Source organism: Fopius arisanus, unplaced genomic scaffold, assembly GCF_000806365.1.
Source record: "Fopius arisanus strain USDA-PBARC FA_bdor unplaced genomic scaffold, ASM80636v1 scaffold00009, whole genome shotgun sequence".
In the NCBI taxonomy this organism is placed as follows: domain Eukaryota; kingdom Metazoa; phylum Arthropoda; class Insecta; order Hymenoptera; family Braconidae; genus Fopius; species Fopius arisanus.
In genome coordinates, this window is record NW_011887748.1 from 182,606 (window position 1) to 204,765 (window position 22,160).

Here is a 22,160-nt window from a genome sequence, read left to right on the forward strand (position 1 = left end):
TAATTTTCATGTTTTTTTGGATTTTTGGAAAACTACTCTACAGATTCATGCGACTAAAAAAATTCAGGGAGGGATGCCCCTTTTTTAGCAAAAATTATACCATTTTTGAGTTTTCTGGCAAATTGTTGATCGTTTTTGGATTTTATCATTATTTTTATCACATCATCGGGCAATTTTTCTGTTCTTCTTCTGAAGATTTATATTTTTTTAAAAAAACATCATCCACCGATGTATACGCACAATTGAATTTTTTCTACGTAATTAGTATTTTGCATTTCAACAATTTCAAGTGAAGACATTAATTTCAGTGCTCGCACTTCCACAACTTGAAATGACGATAATTACCCTTTGACATTCAGGTACTGCAGTTTGCCTTTCTCGGCACATCAAGTTAAATTGAAACCGCAACTTTGCAATAACAAATTGATGAATAATTGTGCCATTAAACATCGTTAGTCCGCCTGGATAAAGGACAAGGAGAAATGGGCGAACAGTGAAAAAAAAAATTCTGTCTCGCTCTTCATAAGAAGTTTCTCGCTGATATTGAATATCCTTGGACCATCAATCATCCGGCGCACCAATATCCAAAAGTATTGCCTTATACTTGTTCCAACAGTGCATACCGATTTATAGGCAACTCCTTTTACCCATTTTTTTGTCATTTCTTTCTCTTTCCAGGGCTCACCCACACCGTGCCTGACTCAGTGACAAGCTTACGCCCTTTTCTCCCTATTTCTTACCGTAAGTCAACTGACACACTCACAGAATAAAAACTCTTGCCGAGTTCATTCGGTTGTATTCACGGATACCCATGGGGTATGGTAAGTTCTCCATTCAATACTGACTCGTCGAATTGAGATGCGACGATATTTTTATAGAGGATAAAACTTGATAAATTGCTTTTCATCACACCAAATAATTCCATATCAATAACTTTATTCTCTCCCTCTGCAGAGAAAACGGAATAATTTACGATGAAGAAAAAATCGAGTGCTTAATTTGACAAATTGTCAGTCTGCAGAGTTTTCCCTCAATATTTTCATTGATTTTTTTTTTTGTTTTGTAAAGCAAGAATGAAGAATATCCGGAGCTTTTTGTAGTGAGTGACAAAAGTTCCCACGAGCCTTGGACAATGTCACGGCACGTTCATTTCGCTGGATAAAGGGAAACCACTTGGAGTGCTGTGGGAAAAATGCGTTGGTGAGGATGTATTTGAGAAAGCGACGAAGAAGAATCGCTAACCGACTGGAGAACACACTGGATACTGGATTCCAGGGTGAATTGTTTTTTCCTCGGCACATGTCTCAATGCATGAGATCCCCTGTGGAGCCATTAGGTGGACTAGTCGAGTCCTGGAAACATCGTGGCCCCTTTTTTTTATTTATCTTCGGGATAAAAAAAATGAGGAGAATGGAGGGGAAAAAAAAGGGAAATGGACACTGAGGATATCAGACTTTTTCGTCCCTTTTCTGATCAACTTGGCCGAGATATCTGGCACTCATTTGTCACTTTCAGGAGGGAATGGCACTGGTAATATCAAGAAGAGCATGAATTTGTCCCCAAGCATTTACCACTAAAATTAATTGGATTATACTTTAGTTGAAATCAACCTTTGGTATTAATAAATTGTCTTGGATAAACTTGAGGTGAAGGATCATGCGTGTCCGAGCTCATAGTGGATACCAATGAAGGGGAGTTACTCAGGAGTGAGGGCTTTCTGTTTGATACGAGTGATATTAAGCTCAAGTGGAGATAAGACAGGTGGATAAACTCAGGGATTATATCGACCCTGAACCATTATCTTCCACAGCCATCACCCAGCAAATCGACCCGAACTTATGTTGAAGATACCAGACAGCTTACGGTATTGAGTAATTTTGTAATTAATTTACTCATTGATTTTTCACGACAACTCAATTTTACCGGATCTTTCACTAATTTCTCTCTGTCATACTCAAACTATTTTCCCTCATTTTCTCGTGAAATCGTATGCCACTGGATGAACTCGTTAACTCGAGTATGTACCCAAGGAATTCAAGGGAAAATTGGAGGCTCTTACAGCCAACGTTTTCCCCGGCTTCCTTCTGTTATGTAAGAACGATTCTGAAGCACGATAACAGCCAAGTTACCCAGGTGAGGGTGTATTTGTACTTGGGAAATTGAGAAACACGAAAATTACTTCATTACCGTTTTTATTCACGATTTCTAGATTATTCTGCAATTATTCAAGATATTCAGGGAAAAATTATTCAGATCAACTTTAGAGTTTTTCATATTTTATGAAAAATGTGATGGAAAAAATATCGCAGCAATATATGCACTTCCGGTAAATTTTACTGGATTTCTCATTACTTTTTCAGTGACGGCGCTGGTAATTTTTTCAAGCGATTCTGGTACGAATTTTTCATACAAATTTCTCTTCGTTTACGCCAAGCCATCGGTTCCATCATTTATATATAAACCGTTTATGTAGATAGTGGAATAATAGAATAATAATACGATAAATATGAACTCGAAATAGCGCATAATGTCACGAATGAAAGACATTCAGGTAATGATTAATTATCATTACCGCGACACTCCGAGTAACGAGACACCCTCGAATTGCTAGGAAAGCCCTGTTTTTACGACGTAGATATGAAAATCAGAGACAATTTACGGTGGCAATTGCCAACGGAATTAGCATGGGCTATGAAAAGAAATATAATCAGAAGAGGCACAAATAACCACTGAAAAAAACTGTTGGTATTTCGTTAGGAAGTGAGTTTTAAAAAAAAAAAGGCGAGAGGAAGCAGCAAAAACTCGCCGAGACTCATGAGTCTTGATGTTTCTTAAGGCATACCAGCGATACTTTTACCAAGAACGTTGTCTGAGGTGAGCCAGAAGCCAACTCTTAAAGAGAAAAAGTAGTGGTTTGGGGTTGTAAATGGTAGTAAAGAGGACCGCGCAATTTGTATGTACAGTAAGCCTCTATAATTGCCGGGGGTCCTTACAACTATCTACCCTCTCGGAACGTCTACCGACGCCTCGATTTACATATTATAATTTATAGACGAAAGATAGGGGAATCATCGGTGCCAGGGGGAACCCTTGAGTACTCTTAACTCCCAAAGTCTCGAGAACTCTCATTTTTTTTTCTTGCTTTTTCAGATTTGCTTCCCTTTTCTTTCTACTTTCTTCGGAATACTGACATTGGACTTTCACAAGTCATTTTGCCTTCTTTCGTCCACGGGGTGGGAGGAAATCTCAGGTGATGTTTGAGGCTTCACGTGTTTAGAGGAATTATATAATAAGGCCTTTTGCAATTTAATTTTTTATTTATATTTTTTTTATTCTATTTTTAATCTTTGTGTTATGCAGGAATTAGACAACAATAAATTAACAAATTGCAGTGAATGGGAATTGTTATCAATTAAAGTTTGAAGTACAGTAGAAGAATATCAAACATTAGTACTAGAATATTATTTAAATGCAATAAACAAAATGCAATTCTGCCGAACGGTAAAATTTTAATTTTCTTTTCTAATATCGCGCCTTCGGATCTGTAATCTAATCTCCAATTTCAATAAAATCATCAAAATAATTCCTCCCATTGGATTCATCCTCGACTCGTCTCAAAATTCGATATTCAAAAAGCCTTTCGCCGATCCAAAATTTTCCTCTCCCTAATTTTGAACCCCAACCCCTGAAGAGTGAAAAAAAAAATCCTGTGCTGTTCACTTTTCAGGAAAAGTTTCCCCAGAGCATTTGGCCCCTTGAAGCCTCACTACATTAATGTGTAATACCACAAACAACCGTACGAACGAAACATAATGGATAAGAATACGTCCTGGTCGTTGGCATGGAAACTTATTATTCCTCAGGATTGAGTTGCACCAGTCAACCTGAACTGGAGGCCGTAGGTAAAAAATGCAAGAAATATTCCGTTGTGCGTGTTTTCGCGAGAGACGTGAGCTAAAAAAGGGAGTGGAACGAAATAAACTAAATCAAATGTTTAAAAAAAAAATGAAAAGGGAAAAGGGTAAGACTGAGTTGGAGGGGGAGGAAGGGTGGAGTGGGTGGATGGGTGGAGTGGGTGGATGGTGAGGAGGGGACAAAAGGGGAAAGGAAGAAAGCGAAGAAAAGAGTCGTCTGGGAAGAATCGATACTCGCCGGAGCAATGACGAAGGTATATTGGAATCGTATCGGTAAACAGCTCGCAGTTTGTCGGCTGATTGGGGCACACAGAGGATGAGGCCAGGATCGCTCTGTCGCCGTGCACAAAGAGTAACCGTTTCCCTCCCATCCAACTTTCCGCGGAACAATTCAAGAGCCCTTTCCACCCTCACCTAACTCACCCTCAATTCTCTATCCACGACATTTTTTTTTTTATCTCTTCACAACGAAAGAAACGAATTCTATGCTATTTCGTCCGGAGACGAGATACCGCGGTGAAAATTAGAATTCACCGAGTGCTTTTCTTATGCCGCCCGGAAATGAATACTTTGACGCCTCTCTTCACTTCCACGTCTCCTCATTCACTCAAATCTCTTTCAGTCACCGAGTTTTTATTTTCCTTTAATCAATGCACGAAAGGGGTAATAATTCATTTCTTAATCTTTCTCGTGATTTTCACCATCTCGTTCTCATTATACCTCGAGAGGGGAAAAAAAAAAGCTCTCTCGATGGTTTCTCGCACCGTTGAAAAATATAATCAGTCGTGTCGTATTTGTTCTTCTGTTCTTTCATATTTTCTTTTTTGGAGATATTCACAGTATCTCGGATGGAACTGGAGAGAAAGCCGATCTAGAAATTCTGGGCATGAGGGTAACATTGAATATGCATTAGCGTCCGTGCTGATGGGGGATGCACCGGGAGGTACGAGACGGGAAGAACCAAGAAGATGGGATGCACGTTGAAACAGATAGATACTACTCTGCTGGTTGAACAAAGAGAGAAGTGGATTGTGACCGGAATAAGCAAATCTAGCTGAATCAGTGAGGGATGGGAGTGGAGGGATGTTGCTACCACCTGGACCATCGTCGGCACGTTGGCAAGATTTTGGCCTATTGAGTTATTGTAATGCCCAAATGCCGACAGATATTAATCGAACTGGAGGTATGAAAAAATTACGTCATTTCCGATAAAATAACTTATTCTATAATATCCACATCCGCTTCTTCCTATTATAAAACGACAGACGCCGGGACTATCCACATATCGAAAGTATCGGTTTAAGTCACGCTTATTCCTCATTGGGTCAGCCGTTTGAGGCGGCAAATTCGAAAAATATTCGTCACCAAAGAAAGACCTCTCCACCTGTTTTCTCCTGAAATCATTGTTTATGTTTATGTAAACACTGAGGCAACGGAATCAGAAAATCAGAAATCACTTCAATATATTATAATAAATTTAACTTGTCATTTTACCAATTTCAAAATGACGACGAAGCAAAATCAATTGATTCTCCGCTAATGAGATTTCAGGCGAAATTTCCAAAACTTGTCAGAACTTCTCAGGAGAAAAAAACAACGTTTTGTACTTCATGAGAGGGAAAAAAAACCACTGACGTTGATTAGTTATTCCGTCGATCAAACGGTTGCTCTGTACAAGGCAGCCAATCTTTTCCATTCGCATCGAAAATTCAAGTTTGGCGCACGGAACAGTAACGGAAGGCTAGTGGTCGCACTATTGGAAAGAGCAGGAGAGAAAGTAGAAAAGGTGAGGGCAATGTGGAGTTTCACCCGTAATACGTGGAAGCTACCAAATGAATTCAATGTGGCACGTTAATTAAACTTAAACTTCCTTCCGGTTCGATCAGAGTCCTCTAACACTCACGGATACATACGAACACTACATACTACACACGTCTGAAAACGATTGAAGGGGAGGGGATATGAACCCTCTTTTACACCATACTGCAGTGCAGCAGTGCAGCAGTGCAGCGGTGCAGCAGTGCAGTGGTGCTGCATTCGACGTCTACCATTTTCTGTCTTGCTATCTGCTGCTAGTAGAGGCAGGAGCTGCCAAAAGTATTACCACTACTCTCGTATCTTTTGAAATACCTGAATACCTGGAACGCAGAAGGTACGAGAGAAAAATAATCTTCACTTTTCTGATCGAGGAGTGAGAATATTCAGGGGATTTTATAGTTAAATGTTTCATTGCTGCATTCGTTATCTCCAGAGCTGCATAATTCACTGGGGAATGTCTGGTTTAAATTACGGTAATTCTACTGTCGGTTTCGATTCGCAGTTATTATTTAATTGAATATTATTAAATCGGTTATCGTTTCATATGAAGAACTTTTGGGAATTTTGAGGATAAATGAGTAATTTGGGGATTGCTTTTAATTGGAATTGACTTTAAACACATGTCATTAAAAATTGAGATTATGAAATAAAATTATTTGATTTATTATTATTTTATTTATTTCAATGGGACGTCGAGAAAAAAATTAATTTTATCTCGATTTTATCATTTAGTTTGAATATATTAAAAAATATAAAAATGGCTACTTTCAAGGTACTCGACATTTTAAATTTTTCAGAAAAACATGGAACATGTAAGGGATGAATCATAAATTAAATCATTAACCATTCGGGTGTCTAAAGAATTAGGCAATATTAAAATAAAAGTTCATACAAATGTTGTAATTTTAAAAAATTGTTATTTCTACAACATCAAGATAAAAATTTGTCTGAACCAATGAATATTACGTAATTAATAAACGCGAGAGTAAATCTGAATATGAATTTATCTTCCTCCAAAAAATTATTATCAACTCATTTCACAAAACTCCAGCAACCAATCGAGAAGAAGCCAATAATCAGAAAATCAAGGCGATAAGAAAACTAGACCCTCTAAATTTCCTTGAATCCCAAATGGAAATTCAATCCGAAAAATTCTCCCTGCGCTCATAATTTCCATAATGTTGAGAATAATATCCTCAAAAAAAACGTGCAAACCAGCAGAACTGAAACAGATGATAACGAATGGATCTGAAAGATTCGATTCACGGATTACTCTCGGCATGGGCTACTTGAGTTATAAGATTACCATGGACACTTGCCAGGGTAATATCAAACTTTAAGGCCCACCGATAAAAAACGCGAGTAGAAAGACATAAAAATATTTTCCCAAGTTGTTGAAGAACTTTCAACTCGTCTTCCACCACACATCAACCCCAATTCTGACAATTCTCCACCGTGTTATATGCGCATTCACGTTGTGTACGTGCAGTTGCACTTGAGTCATGCTAAGCCTTGTTATCAACGCGTAACCATACGCGCAGTTAGCTCATCATCATCCCCAGCATAAACTCACCCCCTCTCCATCCGTCAATTATTTCGAGAACTTGGACGATTATTACGAAAATGGCAAAAGTGAACATTTAAACGATTATATCTACCGGATGTAATTACACCCAGTGCAAAACTTTGTACGCGTTCCAGAGCAATTACGAGATTCAATTATCATAAAAAGAGAATTTTTTTTTAATAAAACGTAGAAATTCGCTAAATTCGCGTTATCAATGATCACGAAGTGCATGTATGGTCTCGTGTAAAGGGTTCTCCTTATCTTTAATGATAAATAATGGGACACTTTGAATGGAAATTGGATGAGAGAGGGAGAGAGAGGGAGAGAGAGGGAGGGGTTACGAAGGAGGGGGTAAGAGGGATGGGTAGGAAGTGGGGAAATACCAGTGCGAGAGACAATTGAGTAATTTCAGTGTGAAGGGCCAAAGCGCAGGCACACGGTTGAGAAAGCAGTTATATCGTCAGGCTCGGTGCCAGGGAGTCGTGTAAAGCTATCCCCAACCGTTCTCCAACCTCTACCCCAGTATGGCCTCATTATAATAACCATGTAGTCGGTCGAAGAGACTTTATAAACCCACCTCGCACCGGCAAAATCAACCTTGCCATCAATTTTTCTTAAAAGTATTTTTAAACAATCACCAATAGCTATTTAACTGCCATTGTTGAAAATATCGTAAAATTTTCGATTCGATCCATGACACTTATAATTTGTAGTCCTGCGCCTGCCTCACTCGGCCTTTTGGAAATCCGTTCGAATATTACATTTCATTCCAATATTTCAGAAACTGAAAACGTAGGATTTCATTTTTTTATTTGAACAATTGAGAACCATATTTCTGATATTCTGGTAGATAAATAAACAAAATAATAAGTAGTGTTATTTTTTTAATGACAATCGCCTATTGGCAAAGGCTGCTTTAAGCCTCACCCAAGCTAGATCCACCACGTACGGTCACCACAAATCCTGCCATCAATTTTTCAATCTCAACTCTATAGTGAATTAATTATCACCTCGTACAATTACCAACGCTACGAGTCAAATATTTGTCAACAAAGTTCTTGAATGGAGCAAATGCTGTCATTAATATCCACATTGGAATTTGGAGAATTCAACCGGGGGTTCATAACCAGGCAATTACTGTTTTGGAATTTGGCCTTTCATCGAGCGTTGTACATCGATTAATCGTGACTTCACTAGGGGTACCCAGGGGAGTGAGAGGGGGAGGCAAGAGGGATATTAACACCCCCCTGATGGTGGGGACATCGCTGGAGCCATGGGTAAGCAGGGTGTAAGCATTTCTAATAGCCCCGACGTCAGCTCTCCCTCTTCTCATCTACTCCCTTCTTCACTTCTACTCTTCCCCTCGTCCATTCACTGACAAAGTTTGTAATCGACCAAGTTCGAAATCCTTCGACGCTGAAGTTTTGATCCTACGACTTACTTCCTGAGGCCGTGGTGCCACGTCAACTCGCATCTCCTTGATGCGTTCAGTATGAACGAGAGTACATTACGCAAGGTTCACGAATTTTCGAATACATTAGTATGTGAAGATCGGGGCCAAAATTTTCCGCTCAAAGTTCTAGACTTCCGGTGGGATGAGTCGATAAAAAATTTGGTAAATGGATGGGTTGGGTCAATCAAAAAGAATAATCATGGAAATTATAATTTCTTTGAGGAATATCCCAGTCGTATCCTCTCAGTGAAAAGAAAATAAAGTGAGGAGAGAGGTAGAGACAACAAGGAGATAAATACATCGAACAACAGTCTTGAGATAAACGCTGATGTACCTGAAAATCCTTTCGTATCAATATTCAATATGTGACATAATCTCATTGTAATTAAACAATTGCATTTGCCAAACGTCACCTTGCAAAAAAGCTCTTGCGAAAAAAAAATATTATAGCCCGGTACGATAATTAAGTATGATTAAAACTCTTTTTTTAATTAAACTTCATTAATGAAAACTAATAAAAAAACTATCGTAAATTTCCTTTGAATTAATTTCAGGCATTTGTTCCAACATGTTTGGATCGGAATCAGATTAAATTCCAAGGAAGAGCAATAAAGTTGTTAAAAATTGAAGGAACACATTCGACAAATGGAAAACGACCGATCATCCACTTGTTTTACTTTTTATCCCACTGATAGATGATTGAACAAATGTCCATTGTATAACATCCGAAGAGAGCGCTGTCTGAAGTTCCACAGCACTTAGTCCCTTGTTTTTCCTTCTTTACCCTTTTTCCAATCGGTACCGATCGAGTCCTCAAGAACCATTTGGTCGTTGACTTACTCATTTTTCATTCCCAACGTACATCGAGAAAAGAGGATATACGTACGAGTACATAAGGCAAAGGTAGATTGCGTTAGACGAAGCGAATTGAAACCGAAGAAGGTCACGGAGAGACAGAACAAGTGAGAGTGAAGAGAAAGAGGAGAGAGGGTGTGAGGTGGTGAAGGGGGAGGGTCTTCCAGAGAGAAAAAAAAACAAGGGAGTGGAAAAACACGAATGGTTCTTACGGTGGAGAGTAAAGACGTGTATAGGGTGTTGCTAGGCTACCCTCGGACTCCAGGAAGATCGAAGAGAACGAAAGAAGCCTCTAATTCTAGATTCCAGAGTAACGATTTCTCCTCTCCCTCGATCTGCCCTCCTTAACCCAAAAAGAATTCTCAAATTGAAGTGATACCCACACACGATACCACCCTATTCTCAAATTTCCCTTCTACCTTCAATGCGATTTTCGCATCCGTCAGAGACCAACGAAAAAACTACACTTGGAAAAATAAAACTAGAAATCAACTTCTCGTAATTCATCAAAGGACTAATGGATAGAGATCCCTGGAAGTATCATTCTCCCTTCTTCCGATCTGCAGAACCAGAGGTAACAACAAAAACAAGTGAGAAACTTGAGACAAAATGCCGGAAAAGGGACAATACATTGTTGCTTCAATCGAAACTTTTTCAATCAATAAATGTTTCAACCCTGTTCCATTACCGAACTTTCTGCCGGGGTTTTTGTTTTTTTCCTCTAAAAAAGGTACAGGTTTTTAATTTAACGGTAACAGGTTGTACAGACGCAATAGCCATGTAACACCAGTAGGCGTATAACGCATGTCGTTGTATATGGGCAACGAGCAAATAACCGTTGCTAGCTAACAACAGAGCCTCAACCACGTGGTTTTCCCGGTGTGGGTGGTCAGGGGGAGGAGGGTACCCTCGATTTACCCGTAGTCATCGTGGTCATGTTAACAAGGCTGCTCGCTTGGCCGTTACCCCCTCAAGTACTTCAATTGCCTATAGACCGTAAGAGGGGGGGATGAGAGAAGGGGGTAGAGGGTTGTTGGAACACCCTGAAGAACAAATGATTGATCGACGATAGACTAATCATCAATTTACCAATACACGTTTAACCAGCACTGAATTGACCCAAAACACCTCCCATGTACCTCATAAATTCAATCCGAGCCCCAGTATAAATTGCTTCAACGCGTCATTACACAATTCAATTGAATCTCAGAGTTCAAATCCATTTGTCATTCTATGTTCTCTTTTTTTAGGGATTTTTATTCGTGTGTTTGATTTGTCATGCGCTCATTATGGGATTACAAATGGTGGAGATGTTTAATTAATAATTAATCGTCGGAACCTATAAAATTTTGTGGTTTTATTATCATTGGTAAATAACTTTTAAAAAAGAAATTTGAGAAAAAAACAGTAATAAATTGATTTTTTTTTCAATTATTCTCTTATAATTTGTCGTTTTTTTTTTTCAAATTTTATCAGTCGATTTTTTTTTAAAGGACAATTGTTGATCAATTGTCAATTCGTCTTAAAAAGAGCGACTGCCGTTTTAAGATCTCAGAATGAGGGAAAAAATAAAAAATAAAAATCTTAAAGCGGGAGATAATTGGACAAAAATTTGGAGCGCATTTCGTTGAATTCGAATTTAATGAGAGTTTTATAACGAGATCCCAGAAGAATTGAGTAGTTACCCCATTTTATTTCACCGAAAAACCGTCGACAAAATGGCGGAAACCCATAGGTAACTCTTCAATTCAATTTTAAGACTAATTGTCCTCGCTAGAGGGCTAATTCTGGGACCTAGTTGCATTCTCAAAACTAAAGAACACTTGACAATTGATAATCCAAAATCGTCTGATTCGAATCAATCCTTTCAATTTCACCGACGAAATCCATGATTGATCGAAAATTGATTAATTGAAGTAAAAAGAGATGAAAAAGCCGTTGCCCCTGAAACCACCAGACATGTACCCCCTAAATTCAACCGGAAATGCCGTGCAAATTGCCTCAACACGAGATTACACAATTAAATTAAATCTCAGAGTTGAAATAAATTTGTTCTCCCTCGTTTTCTTTTTTCATCAAATTATTTTCTTCTCTTTTTGCACGAGATTAGAGAGAATGGGAGTTGAAGTGAGGCGAAGAAAGACGATCAGAACGTTAACTGGTGGAGGCGGTGGAGGCGGTGGAGATGGTGGAGATGGTGGTGGAGGCAAGATAGAGGTAAGAAAGTTGGCCCGCGGGGAACCCTCGCGTGAAGGGCCACTAAAATGTATACTTAGCTAGAGGTTAAAACGTTGAGATTCATTGCGTGACTGCCGATCGTTTTTCCGACTTGCACATAAGCCTTTAAAGCAGATGCTACCTCTCGGCTTTGTTGTTTCTTTTCGTTCTCCCCACTTTCTTTTACGTCCACTTTATTGTTTCCTTTTAGTCAGCAATAGCCTCCTCAGGTTTATTGCGATGAAATTTAATTGGGTGTATTTCTACTCTATTCTGATGTGTTTTTGTCTGCTTTGATGATTGAAAGAAATAGGGCTACAACGAAATGGTACAATAAGTGGAGGAAATTAAATTATCATAAATGTCTTCAGGACTGAGTCCCAGGGATCTACAGTGCACAGAGAGAAATTGTTTCCTGAAGATAAGAGAAATTTATTTGAAAAACACTCGAAAAAATTAATTCGGAAAATAATTGTTTTAAATCGGTAAACATTGTTTATTCTTTCATTCGATAAATATTTTGCTTGAATCAGGAATGAATTTTATAGAATGGAAATATCGAGAACATCCAGTTCTAAAATCAGGAAACAATTTTTTTCAGTGGATGAGATATTAATGACTGACTCTTGGCACCAATGCATTAGGATTTATATTCAAACTCAGTGTATAACGATCGCCCTTCGTTGAGAATTGGCTTTTATTACCATTGTGTTATTTATATCGTCCAACTCATGTAGAATAATGCTTGCCAAAAATTAAAAAACCAAACTCCAAACTCCCACTCATTCGCGAAATAACCAGAAATTGCGAGGCATAACTAACAGGCATACGATTTTAATCAAACCAACTAAATCTCCAAATCACTTGGCTATACAGAGTTTTAATACTCGTCGTAGGAAAAAGTTATTCCAAGACTAGCCACATCATCCAAGCCAAGTTTCGCAATTTTCCCTCAGCAGACGATGACCGTACACTCTCCTCCTCTTTCTATCCCAATTGTCTTCATTCTCCGCCGGCATATCGATCTTTCAGAGGTTATCGAATTCTTTATCCCTTCATTATGGAGTTTCCAAAGTATTTGAGTCAACGAGATTGCTCGCAGTCCAGCCAATATATCCTGAGAAAATTATATATGAATTTAATATTTCTCAAGATAATGTTGATAGCTCAAGAATTCTCAAGATTATCAGTTTTCGTTATTAAAAATCCGACTGGAGGAATGCCTGGGGCGAGAATAAATTAATTTTATTAATATCACTGATTTTGAAACAACCATTATTTATTAAAAATCCTACTGGAGGAATCCCTGGGGAGAGAATGAATTAATTTTATCAATAACTCTCATTTTTATCAATACAATAATATTTTTAGACAATCGCAATTTTATTACTCAAGATGATTATACATTTCATTGTAATGATCCTAAATAATTTTTCAATAAATCTTTCTTCCAACATTGTATCGAGAAATATCCTGTTTCCCTGACTACCAAAATCCTTATTACAAAAGTAGAAACACAAAAGTGAAGTTCGCCCGAGTCGAAATATCTCGAAACGCTTCCGACTAATTCCCCATTGGTCAACTCGACCCGCGAAATTCAAATTCGGCGCACGGAGTGCGCAGTAGGTCTCGTTTATTTAGAAAACAGTGAACTTTACACAGTGAGAACGAAAAGACTGTGTGGTATAAAATCGTTTTTTTGTATCACTACGGGAAAGGAAATGATTGAAGAAGTCACGAGGGCGGTGGTAGACACGGAGATGTATTTAGACGTGAGATTTGTAGTCATGGACATCTAGTTAAGATTCGGGTCACTAACGCGAACCAGTCCGAGTCACCTCTGGGGACATCAGTTGGTAACACGTTGGAGATACAGTGCAGTGTTGCCTCATTCCCAAGCGACGTACACAAGCCAGAACTGAAGGGATGTCCCTCTCTATATACGATACTTTGGATTCTCGACAAATTATCCCGGGTTTGCCTCAGCCTTCATCTTCTTCCTTCCTTTTCCCTCTGCATCTCTCGTGGCTATCGTTGCATACTCCTGGGAGATCTTATGGAGTAACCCCAGGGCCAATACGTAATGACCATCCATGGGGATATTAGCTCTGATACCCTTGAACACCAAATACCAATAGAAATCCAGTAAATATTGCTTCGGTGGATGCCATTAAATCTTCATCATCGAGAAAAAAAATTTAATTCTCAGCAGCAGACTGATAGCACTAATTCCCATGATCTAATTCGATTTTTGTGCATAACAATGCAGAGTTTTAGAAATATAGAAAAAAGAACTTGTAGGTATAAATTATGGTGAATTAATGCAGGAATCGTGCGTAATAGTGGATACTTTTTCATTAACTTAATTACATAATTATATAATTATAATATAATTGCATAATATGATATATATATAGTATAATATAATTATTATATAATTAAATATAATATAATTAAAAATAACTTATACCTACAAGTTCTTGTACCTTACATTACATGATTACAAAACATCAGATTAAAAAATATATATTGTATTCCCCAAATTTTCGGAACGCATGTTACAAAATTTAGAGAGAACGTCTAGCAATAGAGAAAATCGCTCATTAAAATAAAAAAAAATCCTCCATAATTTAGAAATATCTGTCTATCCCAAAATTCTATATAATCTATCCATTATATACAATTCCTAAATATTTCGTACGACACATGATAAAAATAAAACTTTTTTGGTCTTCATGCTGGTTAATTTAAAACGCCAAATGAGTCACAAACTCTTAATTGCTATAAAGCCCATGATGTTTATAGGCTTTATACATCATCGCAATATATCAGAGATCAAATTTGACGTAAGAGGTGGAATAGGGGGTGGATTAAGTGCCGCCATGTTTTAGTAGAGAGACATTTGATGGAACGTTTTAACGAGGCAAATGAAAACCCTAACACCACCACTGGACACTGGCCTGAGGAAGATGGTACTAGTTTACGATTCAACGATTTCCATAAAGTGCCCGTAACCTAGTTTCAATGGTACTCATCAGTATTATGACACATTGCTCCGGTGAACCCAAAAAAGATTAAACAAATGAGAGATAGATTTTTTATACTCCCAGATACTCATCACAATAAAAGTCTTTTTTTTTTACTCAGCAGTTCATTGATGAATTTCCTCCCCTAAATTTATTTCTTTCTCTCTATTGTGTACCTCGTTTCAGCTCGTTTTATGGGGAAACATGATGGAAAAATCAGGAGATAGACAATCACGTACGAGAAACGAGATATAAAGACGAGAGACGAGGGGAAAATCTTGAGACACGGTTGAAATGAGAAGTCACAGTGGCATGTATACAACTAGACATTAACACCCAAAGACTGAAAGACAAGAACTTGACGGGGGTAAATTTTACCAGTGAGACAGAGATGAAGACAGTGTGCAGAGGGGGTTTGAAGAAAAAAAAATGTGAGTTGAGGGAAAAGGAGAGGAGTGAAGGTATAGAGTTTCCAACGGTAAAGTTTCCCAAGGCAGTCGAGAGTGAACACAATGTCGGGGCATTTGAGGAAGATGTAACACGAAACCGTCTACTCGCTACGGCTCATAAAACCGCGCGTTTTATGCTGATGGCTTGCGTCTTTGCCGACATTGTCACGAAACCTTTGGGATGTAAGGAGTTGAGAAAAAAACGAGGCAATGTCCGAAATAAAGAGAAAAAATAAAGTAACGGGGGATGTGCGGGGTGAGTACTGGTAGAGACGATGAGGCTGAAGGGACATTTGCTGCTGAAGAAGCAAACGGGGAGGGGTTGACTGAGCAACAGAAAAACATTCGGAATTATTTCTGCAAACTTTGCGCCAGTTCGTGCGTGTTTTTCTACTCTAGATGCTCATTGATTTGGAAGATGAACCTGGCAAACGCTCCAGGTGCCATCCACAACGCTAAAGATTGTGCTTCTTTATTTTTTTTTTCTGTCTTATATTTCTTCTCGGGGCCATTCCAACACACAAACTCGTTTGGCAATGTTCGATAGAATCCCCACATCCTCTCCTCTTTTTCTTTTTTTTTCCTTTATCTCCATTTTGGCCCCTCTGACCCCTTTTCTCCGCTGTTTTTACATCAATTCGCATTGGTTGTCTGGCTTGAAAAACAATTTTCGTGAGTGCCAGATGGAGGTGAGGGCGATGGTGGGATCAGGGGAAGAGCAAGGAATTGGTGGAGAAAAAAAAATAGTAAGTGCTGCCGTTTGAACAACAGGTGTAACGAATGGCTCTCCTTCTGGTTTCCAGATCCGATCAAAAGTCTGATTTACCTACGACTGTACTTTATACACCTCCTGGTGAGCGAGTTGAACGCTTAATCGCATTAAGCAAAAGTTTACTCGGAAACGACCCACTGCCATTTTCTCTCACTTGGAAGATTCAACGGGTCTTATCCTGATTAAATGATTAATTAAATTTTCTAAAACGTCGAAGAGTCAGAGTAAATAATATCACAAATTAAGTAGAGTATTCATTTGTGATAACTAAATTAAAATGAAAAGTTTTCAATGTATTTCTCAAAGTTACACAGAATTATTAAATTATAGGAAAATTATTGAGGAACACTCGGTATTTTATCGACTATTTTTCGTAGCATTAATTATTCAGACATCTCTGGCAAACGATCAATGGGTAAGAGGGAACGAAAGTACGAGAATGAGATAGTGAATTGCAGTGGCGCGGATAATTCATGCAAGCTCGATTATCGACAGTGGCTTCACGGCCAATCGGAACTTCGTTAAACACCGGGCGAGCGGAATTTATGGCCGTATAACTTCGTTTTCTTCCAACTCTGGCCCTTTTCCATACACCTCTCCTCTTCTTCTCATTCTCTGTACCTTCTCCTAGCCTTGTTGGACCAAAAGCCTCCTTGTGAAGTCGTCTCTCTCCTGTACCCCGAGACAATCCACCGGTGAAATTGAATGGAGCTTTAAACCACACGGCCGTTGAATTGAAAATATAGAAGCGAAATTAGCCCAGTGTATTGAGGATGGAGATGTGAAGGAGAGTAACAAGGATATCCTGTTATTTGGTGGAGCTGGGGGCAGAGGGGACAGATATCTCTGAGAAACGAGACCAAAAATGCCCTGGGAGCCAGAACGACGGTTAAAAGTTTGGGCGAAGTATTAGGCAAACTGTTTCGTTCTAATAGCAAAAGTTGGGAACAGAAATGAAGGGGGAGACGTTGAATTAGCTGATATATCGGAGTCTTATCATTTGGGATTCGGGTTTTATCATTTTTGTCACGAATAAAAGGTGATTATGGAAGTTATCAAATGTTATGACTGAAATGAGAAAGTCAAAGAATCATTTATTTTTTAAATTGCCGCGACACCTCACAGCTATTATAGTATATATTGCACTACTATTGCATTACTATTGTAATTTTTATCGAAAGTGTTTTTTATTTAACAAATTCGATGTTTTTTTTCACTTGAAAAATTTCTACCTCGCTCCGCTTCGCTTCACTTACCCAAAAGTCACTTTTCCGCACTTGTTACGAAATATACGATTAAGGAGAAAAAAGAAATTAGGGTTTTTTTTCTGGGGATTAGGGTCGAGTTGTTAGGTGGATATCACACGTGGATATATTTGATATTTCGCTGTTACCGCCATAATAAATCACGATAACAAGAGTAAGGCCGGTGGTGATGTAATACAAAGAAGACATTCATAACATCAAAGGAAAATAAATAGAATAAAGTATAGTGTGATAAGAGAAAATAGAGATAGAGATCTGAACTGCAATGACGATTGAAAAAGTAAATAAATCTGTGGATGAGTAGTCGAAAGTAAATGGTCCGACCATTGCGACTACGTTACGTCATGTCTGACTGAAACGTGCTCATCCACTCTGCGGTTGCACGGGATCCTGAAACAGATGCAGTACCCAGGAACCTCATACATGCCTATGGCAACTGCATAAATCCCTGTATATCCATAACGCACCGTCGCGACCAAATTATGGACTTCTCTCAGCATGCGTCTGTTACTGTAGTATTGTACTGTTGTCCATGAACACGTAACGCACACTGTGGCTTTCTCGAGCGTGTGTAAATACGCATGAATGCTCATATACATTGCACTGTAATCCTCATGGACGTTCTCTTCATACACTCGATTCATCAAAATATCCTCTGAACATTCCTGGATATGCAACTGTTTAGAATTTATCGAGTTATACATTCCGTATCTCGATTAATCATTCGACCATTAACTCTCATGACCCGTTAACGATTACCAAGGGATTTCGCATTCTCGGAGATTTTTTTTTAATCATTTGGAGGGGAAATAAATACGCGATTAATTGGCGTACAGCATTCAGGAGGGAATGAAAAATCAGGAAAGATGCATTCGCGAAAAATATGGATTTGGTGCAGACAATGATGGGGATGACGGTTTTTAAATCATCCCTCGATCGATATTCAAGTCTTTATATATCGATAAATTTCATTTCTCGTGTCTTTTTAAAAAATTAAAATAAAATTTCTGTGAATTTTAATTATTCAAATTAGCGACATTCAAATGAAATCAATAAAAATCATGTGAAATCAGCGATTGTTGTCACGATATTAAAAAAATAATAACCACTCGTTTTGAAACCCTATACGAGAACTTCAGGTTACAATCTCCATATAATTAATTCTGAAACTCCTAAAAAAATATATAAATAATATATAAATAATATATAAATAATATATAAATAATAATTCCCTCCAATGCAAGAGGAAAACGAGAGATAAAAATACAGTAGTAGCTCGAAGGTGCGTTGTAAACCACGAAACCTTCATTGTTAGTAATATTTAATTGTAACTTAATTTATGTAAAGCTGAGCACGTAGTACCAGCGAAACAAGTGACGCTGTTGCCATAGGTTCGGAATATGAGTGGAATAAGCCCAAAAACTGTTAGAGTAAGGGATGAGAGGTGGTAGTAGGTAGTAGGTAGTGCTTGGAAGACTAGAGGAATGAAAGAAAGTTAACTGTGAACTATAGTTAAGGAGAATAACGCGATAAAACGGAGGAGGCAATGCAGCAATAATATCCGGAGAACACTGGCATTATGCCAAAGTGTTAGCCATTATATTGTAGCCATTACGTAGAACTTATTCTGAATACATCACAGTAGGACTTGGGACATTTTATTGTGTGTCTGTTTGCCTATCTACAAACGTGAGTCCCATAATTGTTCTATTTTTAATGTTATCTGAATTATTGCTGGAGTTATGAGTCATTTTGAAATTCACACTCATTGCATCCAAAATTTTCGGCTCGTAATTCAGTACGGAAGGGGTAAAGTCATATAGATCAATGATAAATAAACAAACTATCAATTTAAGTTGAAAAAATTAAAGGAATTTTCTAATCTGATTGAATTTCCCAAGAAAACACTGCTCTTCATAAAATAAATATTTTGGTCTGACATGTGGTTTATTTTACTACTTGCGGCGGTTCATGGATTTATGAACGCGAGGAAAACGTTTTTTGTCGATTGGAACTGATCGAAGAAGAGACTTTTGAGACTCTGAAATTTTTGTGAATTATAGTCATTCAAAGTAATCATTCATTGTAAAAAATTGGGATGATCAAATATTAATTGTTTTCAATATTATTTATGTTAAACGTTTTAAACGAAGTATTAGGCAAACTGTTTCGTTCTAATAGCAAAAGTTGGGATTCGATGATCAAATGTTAATTGTTTTCAATATTATTTATGTTAAACGTTTTTTATTATTTTCATGTACAACAGTGAAATGATTATCGCAATTTCAATGATTTATCATTGGATGTTCAAGTATATTTGATTTGTTTCACATTTTAATGCTGCAGTCTCATCTTCATCGATTTTGCCACTTTATGGTTCGGCTGGATCTCTCGTTAACGAGGTACTATCCGTGCCCTGAGTATTCCCAATTTTCGTTGCGTTTAAAAACTCTTTAACCACCGTGAAGTGTCGAGATGAATAGTACATTATCATTAGGACACAGCTTGTACTTCCCCTGTCCCTGTAAAATCACGTAAATCATCAGTTATGCCAAGGTGTATATCTTTTTCCCTTCTTCACCTTCTCCTTCTATCCCTTCAACTTGCGCTGTCTCGCTTTTCCCCCCTGACTTTTCCTTTCCAGCTTAATAAATTCCGTGCTATAAGTTCCGCACCCACCCTCAATTAGGTCTCACAGTTTATCATGTCGACGACGGGGGCGAAACTACTTTAGCTTTAAGCATTGGTCTTAAAGTCAGAACGTCTCACGTCTACACTTTATAATTTTACCCAAAAAAAAACGGAGAAATATGAGTAAGAATATGGGAATACATGCACGTGGGGAATGAAAGAAATAAAGGTGGCAAGGGGATCCGTATGGAAAAGTAAGAAGTGAGGAGAGTGTTTCAATGAGAGAACAAAAAAATAAAGATACGAAGGAGGAAGTGAAAGGATAGTACTGTGGTATGCAAGGGGGCTTTCATGAAACGCGGATATTATCATAATAATGGGCAAACCCATCATCTCTCTACCGTCTGGTTTTTCTCCTTTTTTGAAGTTTCTCTGTCTTTCTTGGCTTCTTTTCTCTTTTCTACCATTTGCCCTTTTTGCACGTTAACCCACCGTGCAGAGAGATCTCTCCACCCGAGTAGAATATCTTAATACCACCCCATGGCCTAACGATACATTTACAAATTTAGAATTATAAATTTTTCATTCGACGAGAAGAGAGCTGACATTGTTTGAATTCTCAGGAATAAAACTACGGAATAAGGAATAAGGGCGAATGGACCGACATCTTGAAAGACTCTTCAATTATTATTGGAAAAGATAATTGTGTAAAGAATATTTCTCATTTACATATTCTACCGGTGTGATAGACATTTATTCTTATAGACGAATTTTATTAGTCGTTTTCATATTTCCAAATGTTTTTGATTTACAAGTCGAAGGTAAGAATGTATTTGCGGGAAAACAAATGTTTATCGTGTCACAGGATCTGAACAATATCATTTTTGGGGCACCCAGTGTTTATTTGCGTTTGTCAGGCCCCACGACAAGAAAATAATGCTTGCGCCTCGCCATGAAAAACATATAACCCCTCGCCTTCGGCTTGGAAAGCAATCTTGCACGTGGTGAAGGATCATGTGTTTCCCAAGGCTCGGATACGAAATTTACTATTTCTTACCAACAGCTCCCAGTCCGCATCGTTCACAAGAACGAGAATACCCGGTCTGCTGTAAGAAGAAAAGAATCTGGGTGAATCATGAATAATATGAAAAATTGAGATGATGTTATTATATAAATGACCGGTTGAATCTTTGTGATTTTCTCGGCAAAAATCACTTACACTGTGTCTTCCTGGAGAAACAACTCTTCTCTTTCCTTCAGTAAATTCTCTTTGATCCAATGTAATAACTTTTGTAGAGTCCCTAAAACATAAACCCTGAGAATAAAAATAAAAACATCTCAGTAAGTGAAAAATTGAATTACTTACAGTCTTGGTCACCAGGTAAATTCACTTCATGTTTTTTCTTATTATCGAAGAGTAGTTCAGCACCGCCCCTATGGAATAAATTAAATGTTATTGTTTTTATAACACAAATAATCAATTGCAATGAGTCTCGTTTTCTTTAATCGTGTGTTTAATCCTCTTCATAATAAACTTGAACAGGTTTTAATTGGCAAATTAATTTTTTATTCAAATGAGAAAACGTAGAGGTTATCTGGAGTCAAACAGAAAATAATTCTCACCTAAATTCGATAATTAGTGGTAATTCAACATCAGTAGCAGCCATTTCGACGTATTGCTGATTCAATAATCTCAAGAATGTGATAAATTAATAGTTTTTATACAAAAAATGAATCGAACTTTTCAACAATTGTGTGTAGAACTTCGGTGAACTTCCTATTTGTTAGTTTACGTTTTTTTCGTCAGCAGTATGTAAATAGCCACAATTTATTACTAATTAAAACAATAAAATCACAATTTATTAGTACTTGAGACAATGAACTAATGCAAACGATTGTAAATTGTTCGCAGGTGTTTCTACAGCAGTTGACAATATTCCATGGTTAACTTAACCTAACTGGTTAACTTTTAAATGGCACCCTCTCTCTTGTAAAATCGGTACTAAAATTACTAGTCATACTAACTACCGAAGAGGATTGACTAGTCATGAAGAATAGAGTCAAAGAGGATTGACTGAAGTAGAGGCTCAGTTCTGGGAGTTTGAGTGACCCCAGCGGCATCGTAGTACTGCACCCCAAGAGAGGGAGGGCGCAATGGGGGTGTCGTCCCGTCAGCCGACTAAATTTTATTCT

The 22,160-nt window shown here is 37.9% G+C and overlaps 1 protein-coding gene across 1 annotated transcript; it reads right to left on the reverse strand.

Annotated features, from left to right (window-relative positions):
* Positions 1-19,560: 19,560 nt before the first annotated feature.
* On the reverse strand, positions 19,561-21,959 carry Urm1 (Ubiquitin-related modifier 1). The gene is made up of 5 exons (XM_011316766.1): positions 21,591-21,959; positions 21,334-21,401; positions 21,187-21,268; positions 21,025-21,073; positions 19,561-19,858 (listed from the first exon to the last, which is right to left on the reverse strand). Exons 1-5 carry the CDS (start codon positions 21,632-21,634, stop codon positions 19,790-19,792), a joined length of 312 nt encoding a protein of 103 aa, XP_011315068.1. The 5' UTR covers positions 21,635-21,959; the 3' UTR covers positions 19,561-19,789.
* Positions 21,960-22,160: the final 201 nt, after the last annotated feature.

Excerpts from the sequence above, each read along its gene's own strand:
- Urm1 (XM_011316766.1), bottom strand. The coding sequence starts at position 21,634 with ATGGCTGCTACTGATGTTGAATTACCACTAATTATCGAATTTAG. Across the intron at positions 21,402-21,590 it reads CCACTAATTATCGAATTTAG|GGGCGGTGCTGAACTACTCT; the intron begins GTGAGAATTATT and ends TTTATTCCATAG. Across the intron at positions 21,269-21,333 it reads TTTACCTGGTGACCAAGACT|GGACTCTACAAAAGTTATTA; the intron begins GTAAGTAATTCA and ends TTTATGTTTTAG.